The sequence below is a fragment of the Rutidosis leptorrhynchoides genome, chromosome 4, assembly GCF_046630445.1.
Source record: "Rutidosis leptorrhynchoides isolate AG116_Rl617_1_P2 chromosome 4, CSIRO_AGI_Rlap_v1, whole genome shotgun sequence".
Taxonomy (NCBI): Eukaryota; Viridiplantae; Streptophyta; class Magnoliopsida; order Asterales; family Asteraceae; genus Rutidosis; species Rutidosis leptorrhynchoides.
The window spans coordinates 19,722,577-19,739,431 of NC_092336.1; the positions used below are offsets into that span (position 1 = coordinate 19,722,577).

At 39.0% G+C, this 16,855-nt stretch overlaps 1 protein-coding gene across 1 annotated transcript; it reads right to left on the reverse strand.

The window, feature by feature from the left end:
* Window positions 1–409: 409 nt before the first annotated feature.
* Window positions 410–1,093, reverse strand: LOC139840462 (uncharacterized). The gene is made up of 2 exons (XM_071830727.1): window positions 931–1,093; window positions 410–738 (listed from the first exon to the last, which is right to left on the reverse strand). Exons 1-2 carry the CDS (start codon window positions 1,091–1,093, stop codon window positions 410–412), a joined length of 492 nt encoding a protein of 163 aa, XP_071686828.1.
* Between the last annotated feature and the right edge of the window lie 15,762 nt (window positions 1,094–16,855).

Consider the following 16,855-nt stretch of genomic DNA (forward strand, 5'->3'; position numbering starts at 1 on the left):
GTTATTAGAAATTTCGTCCCGAAATTTGGTCGTTGTCGTCAGCTGGCGTTTCGTTTGCAAATAAGTAAGGATATTTTTCTCTCATGTGATCTTCACGTTCCCACGTGGTCTCGGGTCCTCAAAGCACGTTCCATCAAACTTTGACGATTGGTATTCTACTTTGACGAAGTCCTTTGACGTTTCGGTCAACGATTTCCGCGGGTTTTTCAATAAAGTTCAGTTTGTCGTCAACTTGGATTTCTTCAAGTGGGATGATAAGGTCTTCTTTTGCCAAGCACTTTTTCAAATTTGACACATGAAACGTATCGTGTATTCCAGCGAGTTGTTTAGGTAATTCTAGGCGATAGGCCACTGGCCCAATACGTTCGATGATCTTGAAAGGCCCCACATATCTTGGGCTCAGCTTTCCTCATTTGCCAAAGCGTATCACACCTTTCCACGGTGACACCTTTGGCAGGACCATATCGTTTTCTTGGAATTCTAACGGTTTTCTTCTAACGTCAGCATAACTCGTTTGACGACTTCGGGCTGTCTCTAGCCTTTGCTTAATCTTTACAATGTGTTCGGTCATCTCGTGGATGATCTCGGGACCAGTCAACTGTCGGTCACCCACTTTATTCCAACAGATTGGCGATCTACATTTTCGCCCATAGAGTGCCTCGAACGGTGCAACTTGGATACTTGAATGATAGCTGTTATTATAAGAAAACTCAGCTAATGGCAGGAATCGGTCCCATCCTTTTCCAAAATCAATAACACATGCTCGTAACATATCCTCGAGCGTTTGAATCGTTCTCTCACTTTGTCCATCTGTTTGAGGATGGTAAGCAGTACTCATGTCTAACTGCGTTCCCAAAGCTTCTTGTAACGACTTCCAGAATCTAGAAGTAAAACGGCTATCTCGATCCGAAATAATAGAAACAGGCACACCATGCCTTGAAACAACTTCCTTCAAATACAACTGAGCAAGCTTTTCCATCTTGTCAGTTTCCTTCATCGAGAAAAAGTGAGCAGATTTAGTGATATGGTCAACAATCACCCAAATCGTATCATAGCCATTCACAGTTTTTGGCAACTTCGTAATGAAATCCATGGTAATCCGTTCCCACTTCCACTCGGGAATCTCAGGCTGTTGCAGTTGTAGTGACTCGAACTTTTCCATGTTTATATATATTAATTGAGATTGATATTTACATGACAAAATGTTTCCAACGTGTTAATCAATCAAACTGGTTAAGACTTGATTAAATGAAATAAGTTTCATATAGACAATTGATCACCCAAGTTGACCGGCGATTCACGAACGTTACAAAATTGTAAAAACTACATGTTGTGGTATATATATATATATATATATATATATATATATATATATGGTTGACATGAGATTATGATGAGTAATTATCTCACTAAGTATATTAACAATGTGTGATATACATAAGAAATGAGATTACTAAGTTAAGAAACTCGAAATGATATATATAACGATTATCGTTATGATAACGTCTACTAAATATATATGTATCATATTAAGATATTGATACACTATATTTAACATGATAAAATGATATTTAAATATATCATTATGTGTGTTAACAATGAACTACATATGTAAAAACAAGACTACTAACTCAAGAATTACGAAACGAGACTTATATGTAACGATTATCGTTGTAACGATATTTTAATGTATATATCATATTAAGAGATATTCATACATCATAATATCATGATAATATAATAATTTAACATCTCATTTGATATAATAAACATTGGGTTAACAACATTAATTGAGATCGTTAACTTAAAGGTTTCAAAACAACACTTACATGTAACGACTAACGAAGACTTAACGACTCCATTAGAATGTATATACATGTTGTGTTTTGATATGTATTCTTACACTTTTGAAAGACTTCAAGACACATATCAAAGTACTTCTACTTAACAAAAATGCTTACAGTTACATCCTTGTTCAGTTTCATCAACAATTCTACTCGTATGCACCCGTATTCGTACTCGTACAATACACAGCTTTTAGATGTATGTACTATTGGTATATACACTCCAATGATCAGCTATTAGCAGCCCATTTGAGTCACCTAACACATGTGGGAACCATCATTTGGCAACTAGCATGAAATATCTCATAAAATTACAAAAATATTAGTAATCATTCATGACTTATTTACATGAAAACAAAATTACATATCCTTTATATCTAATCCATATACCAACGACCAAAAACACCTACAAACACTTTTATTCTTCAATTTTCTTCATCTAATTGATCTCTCTCAAGTTCCATCTTCAATTTCTAAGTCTTCTTCATAAATTCCATAAGTATAGTTTCATAAAAATCAAGAATACTTCCAAGTTTGTAAGTCTACTTCCCAGCTTTCTAATCCATTCCAAGTAATCATCTAAGATCAAGGAACCTTTGTTATTTATAGTAGGTTATCTTTCTAATTCAAGGTAATATTCATATTCAAACTTTGATTCAATTTCTACAACTATAACAATCTTATTTCGAGTGAAAATCTTACTTGAACTGTTTTCGTGTCATGATTCTGCTTCAAGAACTTTCAAGCCATCCAAGGATCCTTTGAAGCTAGATCCATTTTTCTCATTTCCAGTAATTTTATCCAGAAAACTTGAGGTAGTAATGATGTTCATAACATCATTCGATTCATACATATAACGCTATCTTATTCGAAGGTTTAAACTTGTAATCACTAGAACATAGTTTAGTTAATTCTAAACTTGTTCGCAAACAAAAGTTAATCCTTATAACTTGACTTTTAAAATCAACTAAACACATGTTCTATATCTATATGATATGCTAACTTAATGATTTAAAACCTGGAAACACGATGAACACCATAAAATCGGATATACGCCGTCGTAGTGAAACCGGGGGCTGTTTTGGTTTGGATAATTAAAAACTATGATAAACTTTGATTTAAAAGTTGTTCTTCTGAGAAAATGATTTTTCATATGAACATGAAACTATATCCAAAAATCTTAGTTAAACTCAAAGTGAAAGTATGTTTTTCAAAATGGTCATCAAGATGTCGTTCTTTCGACGGAAATGACTACCTCTTTAGTAATTGACATGTAACTTAAATTTCCAACTATAAACCTATACTTTTTCTATTTGGATTCTTAAATTAGAGTTCAATATGAAACCATAGCAATTTTATTCACTCAAAACGGATTTAAAATGAAGAAGTTATGGGTAAAACAAGATTGGATATTTTTGATCTTTTTAGCTACGGGAAATGTTTAACAAATCTATACGGATCATATCCTAGCTAACTTATATTGTATTATACATGTATTCTAATATATTATGTAATCTTGGGATACCATAGACACGTATGCAAATGTTTTGACATATCATATCGACCCATGTATATATATTATTTGGAACAACCATAGACACTCTATATGCAGTAATGTTGGAGTTAGCTATACAGGGTTGAAGTTGATTCCAAAAATATATATACTTTGAGTTATGATTTAGCCTGAGATGTGTATACACTGGGTCGTGGATTGATTCAAGATAATATATATCGATTTATTTCTGTACATCTAACTGTGGACAACTAGTTGTAGGTTGCTAACGAGGACATCTGACTTAATACACTCAAATCTTTAAAATATAATAAAAATGGTTGTAATTATATTTTGATCATACTTTGATATATATGTACATATTTGTATAGGTTCGTGAATCGATCCGTGGCCAAGTCTTATTTCCGAGGAAGGAAATATCTGTGAAAGTGAGTTATAGTCCCACTTTTAAAATCTAATATTTTTGGGATGAGAATACATGCAGGTTTTATAAATGATTTACAAAATAGACACAAGTACGTGAAACTACATTCTATGGTTGAATTATCAAAATCGAATATGCCCCTTTTTATTAAGTCTGGTAATCTAAGAATTAGGGAACAGACACCCTAATTGACGCGAATCCTAAAGATAGATCTATTGGGCCTAACAAACCCCATCCAAAGTACCGGATGCTTTAGTACTTCGAAATTTATATCATATCCGAAGGGTGTCCCAGAATGATGGGGATATTCTTATATATGCATCTTGTTAATGTCGGTTACCAGGTGTTCACCATATGAATGATTTTTATCTCTATGTATGGGATGTGTATTGAAATATGAAATCTTGTGGTCTATTGTTACGATTTGATAAATATAGGTTAAACCTATAACTCACCAACATTTTTGTTGACGTTTAAAGCATGTTTATTCTCAGGTGAATACTAAGAGCTTCCGCTGTTGCATACTAAAATAAGGACAAGATTTGGAGTCCATGTTTGTATGATATTGTGTAAAAACTGCATTTAAGAAACATATGTCAATGTAATATATTTTTATTGTAAACCATTATGTAATGGTCGTGTGTAAACAGTATATTTTAGATTATCATTATTTGATAATCTACGTAATGTTTTTAAAACCTTTATTGATAAAATAAAGGTTATGGTTGTTTTTAAAATGAATGCAGTCTTTGAAAAACGTCTCATATAGAGGTCAAAACTTCGCAACGAAATCAATTAATATGGAACGTTTATAATCAATGTGAACGGGACATTTTAGTTGGTATCCGAGCGTTGGTCTTAGAGAACTAGAAAATTTGCATTAGTGTGTCTCATCGAGTTTGTTAGGATGCATTAGTGAGTCTGGACTTCGACCGTGTTTTCTTTAAAAATGATTGCTTAACATTTTTGTTAGAAACTATATATTATTAACATATAAATATTATGTGATATATTAATCTCTTAACATGTTTGATATTATGTGATAGATGTCTACCTCTAGCACAAATCCGATTGACTCACCTAATAATAACGAAGAGTCGAATATATATTGGCAAGATTCACAAGTTCCCGAAGAATCGGAAGAAGAGGAAACGGAACCGGAAGAAGAGGAACCGGAAGAAGAGTAACCAGAAGAAGAGGAACCGGAAGAAGAAGAGGTTCCGGAGGGGGGAATAGTAGGAACCACAGAAATGTAACAACCCAAACCAACCCGCATTAAACCGCGTTAAATTTACAAAATAAAATTTTTTTTTGCTGAACTGCCACCTGGCGCGGCGCGCCATATAGGCCGCGCGGCGCGCCAAACCTGACTGTCCGGAAAGTCTTTAAATGCGAAAATGTTTGACTAGTTCCCGACATATTTAGGCGTAACGCTTTTAACCCCATGTTCCATATATAGAAACTAGCACGTTCTATTAATAAAATTATGTTTATGAAGCGGGGCCCACATCGACTCAAATTGCCCTTTAAGTATCAAAATACAATTTTCGGCCATAAGACTTTTAATACAAAACAAAGCCGAGCATGGCGATTGGGGATACGCTACCCAATCCTAATAAATCCAAAAGCAAGCCTTCTACGCAAACTATGCAAGTCCTCTAATCCTCGCGCTTACCCGAGCCACCATCCGCATGCAATCTATAAAAAGAGTCAACAACGAGAGGGTAAGCAAACGCTTAGTGAATGATAATATACTACATACATATAAATGTATAAAATGGACACGCCACACAAATATCAAATACCGCATACCGAGGCATCCATATAAGGCACTACACTAAGCATACCGTACGATCTCTAAGCAACGAGCTAAAGATACAACAACAATATAAGTTCACCAACGACGATGTGAACAACGCCAAATAGCTACGCCCGGAGGGTTAGCTACAACACAACAATACATTAATATATAACATTATAAACGAACAAGGTTAACACCTTAACCCAATACCGAGAACCAAATATCACAATGAAGATTGGCCGAACTACACGAGCCTTAGTAATCCGAAACCACACGAGATTACTATCTTCACAACATCGAGGTTGGCCGAACTACACGAGCCTTAGTAATCTGAAACCACACGAGATTACTATCTTCACAACATCGAGGTTGGCCGAACTACACGAGCCTTAGTAATCCGAAACCACACGAGATTACTACCTCAATAAGATGACCGAACTACACAAGTCAACATGAATCCGAACTACACGAGATTCATTTTTGATAAGATGACCGAACTACACGCGTCATCGTGAATCCGAACTACACGCAATTCACTTCTCCAACTCAAAACCCTTCGCCATTGGGGTTATATCATCCACATCACAATCACGTGTGATAGTGTACACACAAAACGTGTACCTCGCTAAAGGTGGTCAACCAAAACGCACAACCGTGCCAATTGGATCTAAACGCAAGTCTATCAAATCCACCTATATGTGAAGTGAGCTCTATAACCGAGAACCACTTCACCCGACCCGCACCCATCCTACACATACATATGCACATAGGATATTAACACTCACCTTAAAGTCTTGAAGAATGATTCCAAGTAATCTGCAACTCGTCAATGGAAAGTACCTATTCCATTATCACAAATTCAACAACACACTTAGATTGGATTTACAAACCAACCAATTCGACACTTAGTGCAAATTTGACCCAAATGCACTACCAAGTACAAACCGCGCCCAAACTAACCGATAATCACTCACACAAGTGAGAATGGTCCTAATATGCCAAATAAACCCGAACTCATGTGTTAAACACGTGTCATACCCATTTTGACACTTAAACCCTAATTTTGACCCATAAGGTCAAAATCTCACCATTTACAAGTTTTGACACCAAAACACATTTAACTTGGTTTTATACTTCAACTTAATCCATTTCAAGTTTATAAACCTCATTAAATCGCCAAATGGGTCATAATCACCACCAAACCCTAATTTGACCCAAAGTCACAATTAGTCAACTAAATAACCTTAAATGGGTTTCAATACTTCCATAATCACTAACTTAAGTGATTAAACTCAATTTCAAGTCCTAAACATGGCCAATTAGTTCACCAACCCAAAATCCACCAACAATTAACAATAAACCCAATTACTAGCATCACTAAACCCATTTCATCATCTAAAAGGGTTTTTCATCAAACTAACTCAAACCCTAACTTTAATATCAAATCAAATAGATGAAATTCGGAGTTTGAGCTTACCAATACTATCACCGTGTAGCCAAGAACGAGAGGAACAACTTTAGAACCCGAGCTTTTGATCCAAACTGCCTCCTTCTTCTCCAAAACCCCAAATCTCTCTCTAGAATCTCTCTCTCTCTCTAGATAGTTGGGAGTGATGGATGGATGTGAAAATGATCCAAACCTGATCCAAACCAGCTAATATGGCTCACAAATCCGGCCCCAAGTGAAATTACCCAAATACCCTTCATTAAAACCAATTAAAACAAAGGATTCTGTCAGCGCCAAATGGCGCGGCGCGCCTCAAACCCGCGCGGCGCGCGATCCTACTGGAACAGTTTCTTTTGCATTTTAATTCATATACAATAAAACCCACACCTTTGAACACCATAATACACAAGTATACAAGATAAATATTCGGGTCTTACAAGTCTCCCCCACTTAAACTCGATCACGTCCTCGTGATCCTCGTCACTTAACCAAACGGACCACACTCCACGGTCCTTAAACATACGTCCCAATCCGACTTTCCTAGGCAACTCTTCCCAATGAATCACCTCTAACAACCAAAATCGTCACACGCGATTTAACAAATCACAATCCAAGCACTAAAACCATGCTCAATCCCTCACATCGGGAAACTCAATCAATCTCGAACCGAGATATCAACCCTATAGTGTACCCTTTCCAAGTACAATGCTAAAAAAACAACCAAATATCGACCTAAGGTCAACAACCCGAAACGATGAAGACCGAACCAAACGAACTCTTACGGATTACACCAATCACTAAACATCCCTTGTAGTGCGCCATACGACCAATACACAACTACTGTAACATCATAATCCAACAGCTAGAACCGATAGGGCCCAAAACGACTATGGAAACGCAAAACCCAAGGTGTACGAAATCAACCATCGTCACACCCGTAACAAACATGTGAGCGAAACACGGCTATCGCCTCACTAATCCTACAACATGGTCCTCACGACCCCACCATCGACGTATAAAATGACCGATAGTTCCCGCAACATGGTCCTTACGACCCTACCATTGGTGTATCAAACAACCAATAGATTACACGACACGAAGGCTGGCCGAAAACACACGTGCCCTAGTGAATCCGAACTACACGCGACTCACTACCTTCACCACAGCAACAATCGGGAATGGCCGAACTACACGCGCCATAGTGAATCCAAACTACACGAGAGTCACTATCCCGGAGGAATGACCGAACTACACGAGTCAATTGTGAATCCGAACTACACGAGATTCATTCCTCAATACAATGACCGAAACCACACGAGTCATTTGTGAATCCGAACTACACGAGATTCACTTCCACAACATCGAGGTTGGCCGAACTACACGAGCCTTAGTAATCCGAAACCACACGAGATTACTACCTCAATAAGATGACCGAACTACACGAGTCACCATGAATCCGAACTACACGAGATTCATTCCAATAAGATGACCGAACTACACGCGTCATCGTGAATCCGAAAACACAAGCGATCCACAATCTCAACACAGGAATGGTACTCGCATTTCCCACCGGTACTCGCATTTCCCGATAGTGTTACACCATACCGACATAACACTACTCCTTGATGAAGTCAGCGGACCCCGAAGGTCATGCTCCACCAATCACAACACCGGATGAAGTCAGCGGACCCGAAGATCATGCTTCACCGATATAACACCACGCTCATGATGAAGTCAGCGGACCCCGAAGGTCATGCTCCACCAATCACAACACCGGATGAAGTCAGCGGACCCGAAGATCATGCTTCACCGATATAACACCACGCTCATGATGAAATCAGCGGACCCCGAAAGTCATGCTCCACCAATCACGTATTCCCATGATGAAGTCAGCGGACCCTAAAGATCATGCTTCATCAAACAACCATACCATAATCGAGCAAGAACCACCTATACCAAACATAGGTACCAAACAATAATTCTCCACAAGAGAACCCGACACACACCTCCCTTAACCGGAGGATTTCACCTTGCTCGCCAAGCACGTCCATTATCTCTCAACGAGATTTACCACGTTACCATCTCGGTGATGATTCAAATCCAAACCATAAGTACAATTTATCCGAAATTGTACTCTACCACAAATCGACCCAACCAGGTCTCGACAACATTTTCCGGATCTACCAATAGCATCATCCGAAATCTCACACTAAAACTTCCTCGTGCGGGAGTGTAACTCCCCCACTTAGAACCACGTTCCATATCCACACCTCGTACAACCTCACAATGCTACCACAGGTAGACTTTACCAACAATTGGGCTCACACGACCCATTACCACATCTTGCTCTAACCTTGAGCACACGAAGGATTTTAACCAACCCTTAAACACTTTGTACGAAAAGTGTACCGCAACACAATCGGAGTCGAACACCACGCTAGTAGGTATAAAAGAGGCACCTAATGTCGCGTCATAAAGACTCCATTACCAACACACATCGAGATTTAAAACACTCGATCTCAAGGGTTCCAACCAACCGACGAACCACATGATTCGTCACTTCAACATCAAAGCGAACACGCGCTTAACAACCAAACACCAAAACCATTTCCGTGGCTAGGTAGAAACGTTTCCCAAATACTAAGGAATGCTAGGTTGCACCAAGTCTTACGCCCTTCGCCCGTCAATCAATCATCAACATAGGGTACTTCCATTAGGAACGTCACCCATTGCATAACATGCACAACAAAGGCACGCAACTCAAACTCAAACGGCATTTAATAAATAATCAAAAGACATATTTATCAAAATTAAACGTACCTTAACGTCTCCTGGCCGCACCCGTCCCCGCTAACTTGGGACACTCCGACTTACGATGTCCTTCTTTTTGGCAATTGAAGCACACCATACCATCACCCTTTGGTTCCGAACATTCCCAAGACTTGTGACCCCTCACGCCACAATTGTAACATTTAGCCGCACTAGAATCCGACATACCCGCTCGCGTACCACCCGTGCTCACACTCGGACCTTTAGCCCTCTTACTCGGAGCACCATAAGAAACGACCCTTCGCTCACTTGAAGGTTCACCCTTTTTCGACCGTGAATACGACTCGAAACCTCTAGCCAAGTCGAATAATTCCGAAAACGATTTCGCTTGACCCCGGCTAATTTTACTTTTCAAGTCATCATTCAAGGTCCGATAGAAATCTCCCATCAACAAACGATCATTCCCCAAATACTCCGGACAAAAACGAGCCTTCGCCATGAAGGTCGTCTTGAGAGTACTCAAATCCATAGATCCTTGTCGCAAATTTCGCAACTCATTACGCAATTCCCACAAATCGGCCGAAGTACGGAACTCCTCGAAGAATTCCTCCCTAAAGTCGTCCCACGATAAAGCCATAAACGTCTCGCCACCGACAAGATCAATCTTACCATCCAACCAATCCCTTGCCCTACCCCGCAACAAACTCGTAGCGAGTCTCGTCTTTCTCTCGGGAGGGCAATCAATAGTACGGAAACACCCTTCGACGTCCGAAATCCAGGTTGTGCTTACTAAAGGATCCGGCTTTCCATCATACATCGGGGGTTTAGTCCTCATGAAGCTCTTAAGATAACGCTCCATTTCACCACTACTTTGAAGTTCGGAATACCTCCTTTCCATTCTTTCTTCTAACGCACCCATTTGCTCCGCAACGGCGGCTGCAACCCTAGTGTTAAACTCCGCGTCATTCACCTCGGTCTCGTTTCGCGTCGTCATTCTAAAGAATGCAAAACGATTTATCCACGAACGTGTAAAACCGTACGCACGACACATCCCCATCTTGCTAAACACTCATCGTACATCACTTATTAGACACGATTTGCACCCGTAATAAGGTTTGCAAGTTCTTATTACGCACACATGCCGCATCGACTCGTTAGTACAACGACCGTCTCGCTCGATGATATACACAAACACAACCAAAATTCTACGCGGTACAAACATACGCTAGAATTATTATCACAACACAACAACATATTAATAATATCCGCATTACTAATATAAACGTTAGTCAACCTATAGCCAAGGCACTAACCAAACCCATTCTGACCCGTAATCCTACAAGTCCCGCAACAATTTAAGCACACACAAGTCTAAGTCTAGGCACCTATCTCAAGTCACCTAAATCCCTTAGACCATGCTCTGATACCACTTGTAACAACCCAAACCAACCCGCATTAAACCGCGTTAAATTTACAAAATAAAAAAAAAATTTGCTGAACTGCCACCTGGCGCGGCGCGCCATATAGGCCGCGAGGACCTGACTGTCCGGAAAGTCTTTAAATGCGAAAATGTTTGACTAGTTCCCGACATATTTAGGCGTAACGCTTTTAACCCCATGTTCCATATATAGAAACTAGCACGTTCTATTAATAAAATTATGTTTATGAAGCGGGGCCCACATCGACTCAAATTACCCTTTAAGTATCAAAATACAATTTTCGACCATAAGACTTTTAATACAAAACAAAGCCGAGCATGGCGATTGGGGATACGCTACCCAATCCTAATAAATCCAAAAGCAAGCCTTCTACGCAAACTATGCAAGTCCTCTAATCCTCGCGCTTACCCGAGCCACCATCCGCATGCAATCTATAAAAAGAGTCAACAACGAGAGGGTAAGCTAACGCTTAGTGAATGATAATATACTACATACATATATATATTTATAAAATGGACACGCCACACAAATATCAAATACCGCATACCGAGGCTTCCATATAAGGCACTACACTAAGCATACCGTACGATCTCTAAGCAACCAGCTAAAGATACAACAACAATATAAGTTCACCAACGACGATGTGAACAACGCCAAATAGCTACGCCCGGAGGGTTAGCTACAACACAACAATACATTAATATATAACAATATAAACGAACAAGGTTAACACCTTAACCCAATACCGAGAACCAAATATCACAATGAAGATTGGCCGAACTACACGAGCCTTAGTAATCCGAAACCACACGAGATTACTATCTTCACAACATCGAGGTTGGCCGAACTACACGAGCCTTAGTAATCCAAAACCACACGAGATTACTATCTTCACAACATCGAGATTGGCCGAACTACACGAGCCTTAGTAATCCGAAACCACACGAGATTACTACCTCAATAAGATGACCGAACTACACGAGTCACCATAAATCCGAACTACACGAGATTCATTTTTGATAAGATGACCGAACTACACGCGTCATCGTGAATCCGAACTACACGCGATTCACTTCTCCAACTCAAAACCCTTCGCCATTGGGGTTATATCATCCACAACACAATCACGTGTGATAGTGTACACACAAAACGTGTACCTCGCCAAAGGTGGTCAACCAAAACACACAACCGTGCCAATTGGATCTAAACGCAAGTCTATCAAATCCACCTATATGTGAAGTGAGCTCTATAACCGAGAACCACTTCACCCGACCCGCACCCATCCTACACATACATATGCACATAGGATATTAACACTCACCTTGAAGTCTTGAAGAATGCTTCCAAGTAATCTGCAAGTCGTCAATGGAAAGTACCTATTCCATTATCACAAATTCAACAACACACTTAGATTGGATTTACAAACCAACCCAATTCGACACTTAGTGTAAATTTGACCCAAATGCACTACCAAGTACAAACCGCGCCCAAACTAACCGATAATCACTCACACAAGTGAGAATGGTCCTAATATGCCAATTAAACCCGAACTCAAGTGTTAAACACGTGTCATACCCATTTTGACACTTAAACCCTAATTTTGACCCATAAGGTCAAAATCTCACCATTTACAAGTTTTGACACCAAAACACATTTAACTTGGTTTTATACTTCAACTTAATCCATTTCAAGTTTATAAACCTCATTAAATCGCCAAATGGGTCATAATCACCACCAAACCCTAATTTGACCCAAAGTCACAATTAGTCAACTAAATAACCTTAAATGGGTTTCAATACTTCCATAATCACTAACTTAAGTGATTAAACTCAATTTCAAGTCCTAAACATGGCTAATTAGTTCACCAACCCAAAATCCACCAACAATTAACAATAAACCCAATTACTAGCATCACTAAACCCATTTCATCATCTAAAAGGGTTTTTCATCAAACTAACTCAAACCCTAACTTGAATATCAAATCAAATAGATGAAATTCGGAGTTTGAGCTTACCAATACTATCACCGCGTAGCCAAGAACGAGAGGAACAACTTTAGAACCCGAGCTTTTGATCCAAACGGCCTCCTTCTTCTCCAAAACCCCAAATCTCTCTCTAAAATCTGTCTCTCTCTCTCTCTAGATAGTTGGGAGTGATGGATGGATGTGAAAATGATCCAAAACTGATCCAAACCAGCTAATATGGCTCACAAATCCTGCCCCAAGTGAAATTACCCAAATACCCTTCATTAAAACCAATTAAAATAAAGGATTCTGTCAGTGCCAAATGGCGCGGCGCGCCCCAAACCCGCACGGCGCGCGATCCTACTGGAACAGTTTCTTTTGCATTTTAATTCATATACAATAAAACCCACACCCTTGAACACCATAATACACAAGTATACAAGATAAATATTCGGGTCTTACAAGAAAACCGTTCAAATAAAAGAAAATCCTCAACCAATGGACCAAAGTTAATAATGGTCAATGGTGTTTCCGCTAAGGAAACAAAATATTGGGAAAATTACCAATTTTCCGATGAATCGGATCCTGATGAGGATTCCGGTGATGTTATAGAAATTACCCCGACCCAATTTAATGAGGCAAAAGAAAATAATAAGGGAAAAGGCATCAAAATAGAGAAATCTAATTCCGACCCCGATGAACTTTATATATACCGTCAACACCCGTATTTTCAATATCGTGATAATAACCCGGGAACCTCTAAACCACCAGGTTTTTCTAAACCAATGTGGAAAACGACGACTCGTATTAGAGGAACATCATATATCCCTAGAAGATTAGGAAAAAGAACCAAGTCCGAAGAAGAAGAAGAAACCAGTGATTCAGATTAGAGGGGTGTGAGCATGTTGTGTAATAAATGTATTGTAGTGTGCTTGTACTTTTATGTTCTATGTAAAAATTGCTTGTATTGTTTGTTATTACAAATATAATCCTTGTCTATTTTACAGTATAAAAACAAAATAGACGTTAAGGGTAGACAACCGAATATTTTAGAAGACCTAACAGAGGATATGATTGAGGAAATCTTGTCTAGAGTCGGTCAGAATTCATCAACACATTTAGTTATGGCGAAATTAACTTGTCAAACATTTGAAAGACTTTCCAGAAATGCCTTAGTTTATAAAAAGGCTTTCCTTTGATAGGTGGGGTATATCACATTGGGGAGACTTTAAGTTACGCCGTGTTTTCTTTAAAGCGTTAAATGCGGGGAACCCAAATGCAATTTTATGCTACGGGTTAAGAACCTATTTTGACTCAACATATCCCAACATAGGATTTCGTAAATTAGAAAGAGCTTCTAACATGCAACATAAAGAAGCATGTTATGCTTACGGGTTAGTGATGTTCGCTTCTTACCAAAGTGAGAAAAAGAACATCGGATTGCAGCTTTTAAATAAAACTTTCCCACAAGTGACGGATTCAGTAGTTGGGGTGAGAAACAAGGTTTTTAGATTATTACGGGGCTGTTGGACATTACAAAACACTCGTCCTTTTGACGACATTACAACATGCTGCCTAGCCAATGGTCATAACAGTTATTTTCCACAAGACCAAGGATGGAAAGTCGTCTTAGTAAAACCAGAATGCATGACTTGTTTCTGGACTTATGAATTACGTGTCTTTATTTCCTTTGATGAACCACTTGCGTATTAACTAGATTTATCTTCAAAACTGTCCTGTATCATAGTGTACTATATTTCATGTTATATGTAATATAGCAAAGTTGTAAGTTTGAAGAATATTTGTATGTGATATATTATTATAATCAGTTTTTCATATGGAATTATAGTAGTTGAATTGTATATTAGCTACTAAGTATGAACTTAACGGGTAGATAGTACCCGAATTTAAACTTATAAAACGCTAATATGAAGAAAAACCTTTTATAAGTGAGTTCATATTATGCTACAAGATACTATTGACTACTCTTAATATTCTGTATGATTAACTTGTTTCATTTGACTATTTTGAAGGAAATGGCACCGACTACTCGACACACCTTGAATATGAGAGAAGAGGAATTTCGTGCCTTTCTTGCTTCAAACATAGCCGCAGTACATGTCGCGCTACATACCAACAATAACTCTGAATCTAGCAATACAGCTAACGGTGCAAGAAATCATGTAGGATGCTCCTACAAGGAATTCACTGCCTGCAAACCTTCAGAATTTGATGGGACCGAAGGACCAATCGGATTGAAACGGTGGACCGAGAAAGTTGAATCAGTGTTTGCCATAAGTAAGTGTGCTGAAGGAGACAAAGTGAAGTACGCTACGCATACCTTCACAGGTATTGCGTTAACATGGTGGAATACCTATCTAGAGCAAGTGGGACAAGATGCTGCTTACGCGCTACCATGGTCAGCATTCAAGCACTTGATAAACGAGAAGTACCGTCCCAGAACCGAGGTCAATAAGCTCAAGTCAGAACTTAGAGGGTTACGAACATAGGGATTCGATATTACTTCGTACTAAAGACGATTCACAGAATTGTGCCTATTGTGTCCGAGAGCGTTCGAAGATGAGGAAGAGAAGATCGACGCATTTATGAAAGGGTTACCGGAGAGAATCCAAGAAGATATAAGTTCACATGAGCCTGCCTTCATACAAAAGGCATGTAGAATGGCTCACAAACTAGTGAACCAGATTGAGAGAAAAATTAAAGAACAGACGGCCGAAGAGGCCAACGTGAAGCTAGTCAAAAGAAAGTGGGAGGAAAACGGTGATAAGAGTCACCAAAACAACAACAATTATCCCAACAATCGCAACATCAATCGCAACTACAACAAATGGCACAACAACAACAACAACAACTACAACAATCATCCCAACAACAATAACAACTGCAACAACAACAACAACAATCAGAAGCAGCTATGCCAAAGGTGTGAAAAGTATCAATAGGGGTTCTGCACCAAATTTTGCAACAAGTGTAAAAGAAAAGGTCATAGCGCGGCGAAGTGTGAGGTCTATGGACCAGGGGTTAATAGAACGAAAGGAACAAATGGTGTCAGAACGAGTAATGGCGGAGCAAGTAGTGTCGGAGCAAGTTATGCCAATGTAGTTTGTTATACATGTGGAAAACCGGGCCACATTATTAGAAATTGCCCGAACCAGGAGAACACGAATGAACAAGGCCGCGGAAGAGTTTTTAATATTAATGCGGCAGAGGCACAGGAAGACCCGGAGCTTGTTACGGGTACGTTTCTTATTGACAATAAATCTGCTTACGTTTTATTTGATTCGGGTGCGGATAGAAGCTATATGAGTAGAGATTTTTGTGCTAAATTAAGGTGTCCATTGACGCCATTGGATAGTAAATTTTTACTCGAATTAGCAAACGGTAAATTAATTTCAGCAGATTATATATGCCGGAATCGAGAAATTAAACTGGGTAGCGAAATATTTAAGATTGATTTGATACCAGTAGAGTTAGGGAGTTTTGATGTAATAGTTGGCATGGACTGGCTGAAGGAGATGAAAGCAGTGATCGTATGTTACAAAAATGCAATTCACATTGTACGAGAAGAAGGAGAACTGTGATGACCCGGAAATTTCTGACCAAATTTAAACTTAATCTTTGTATGATTAACATT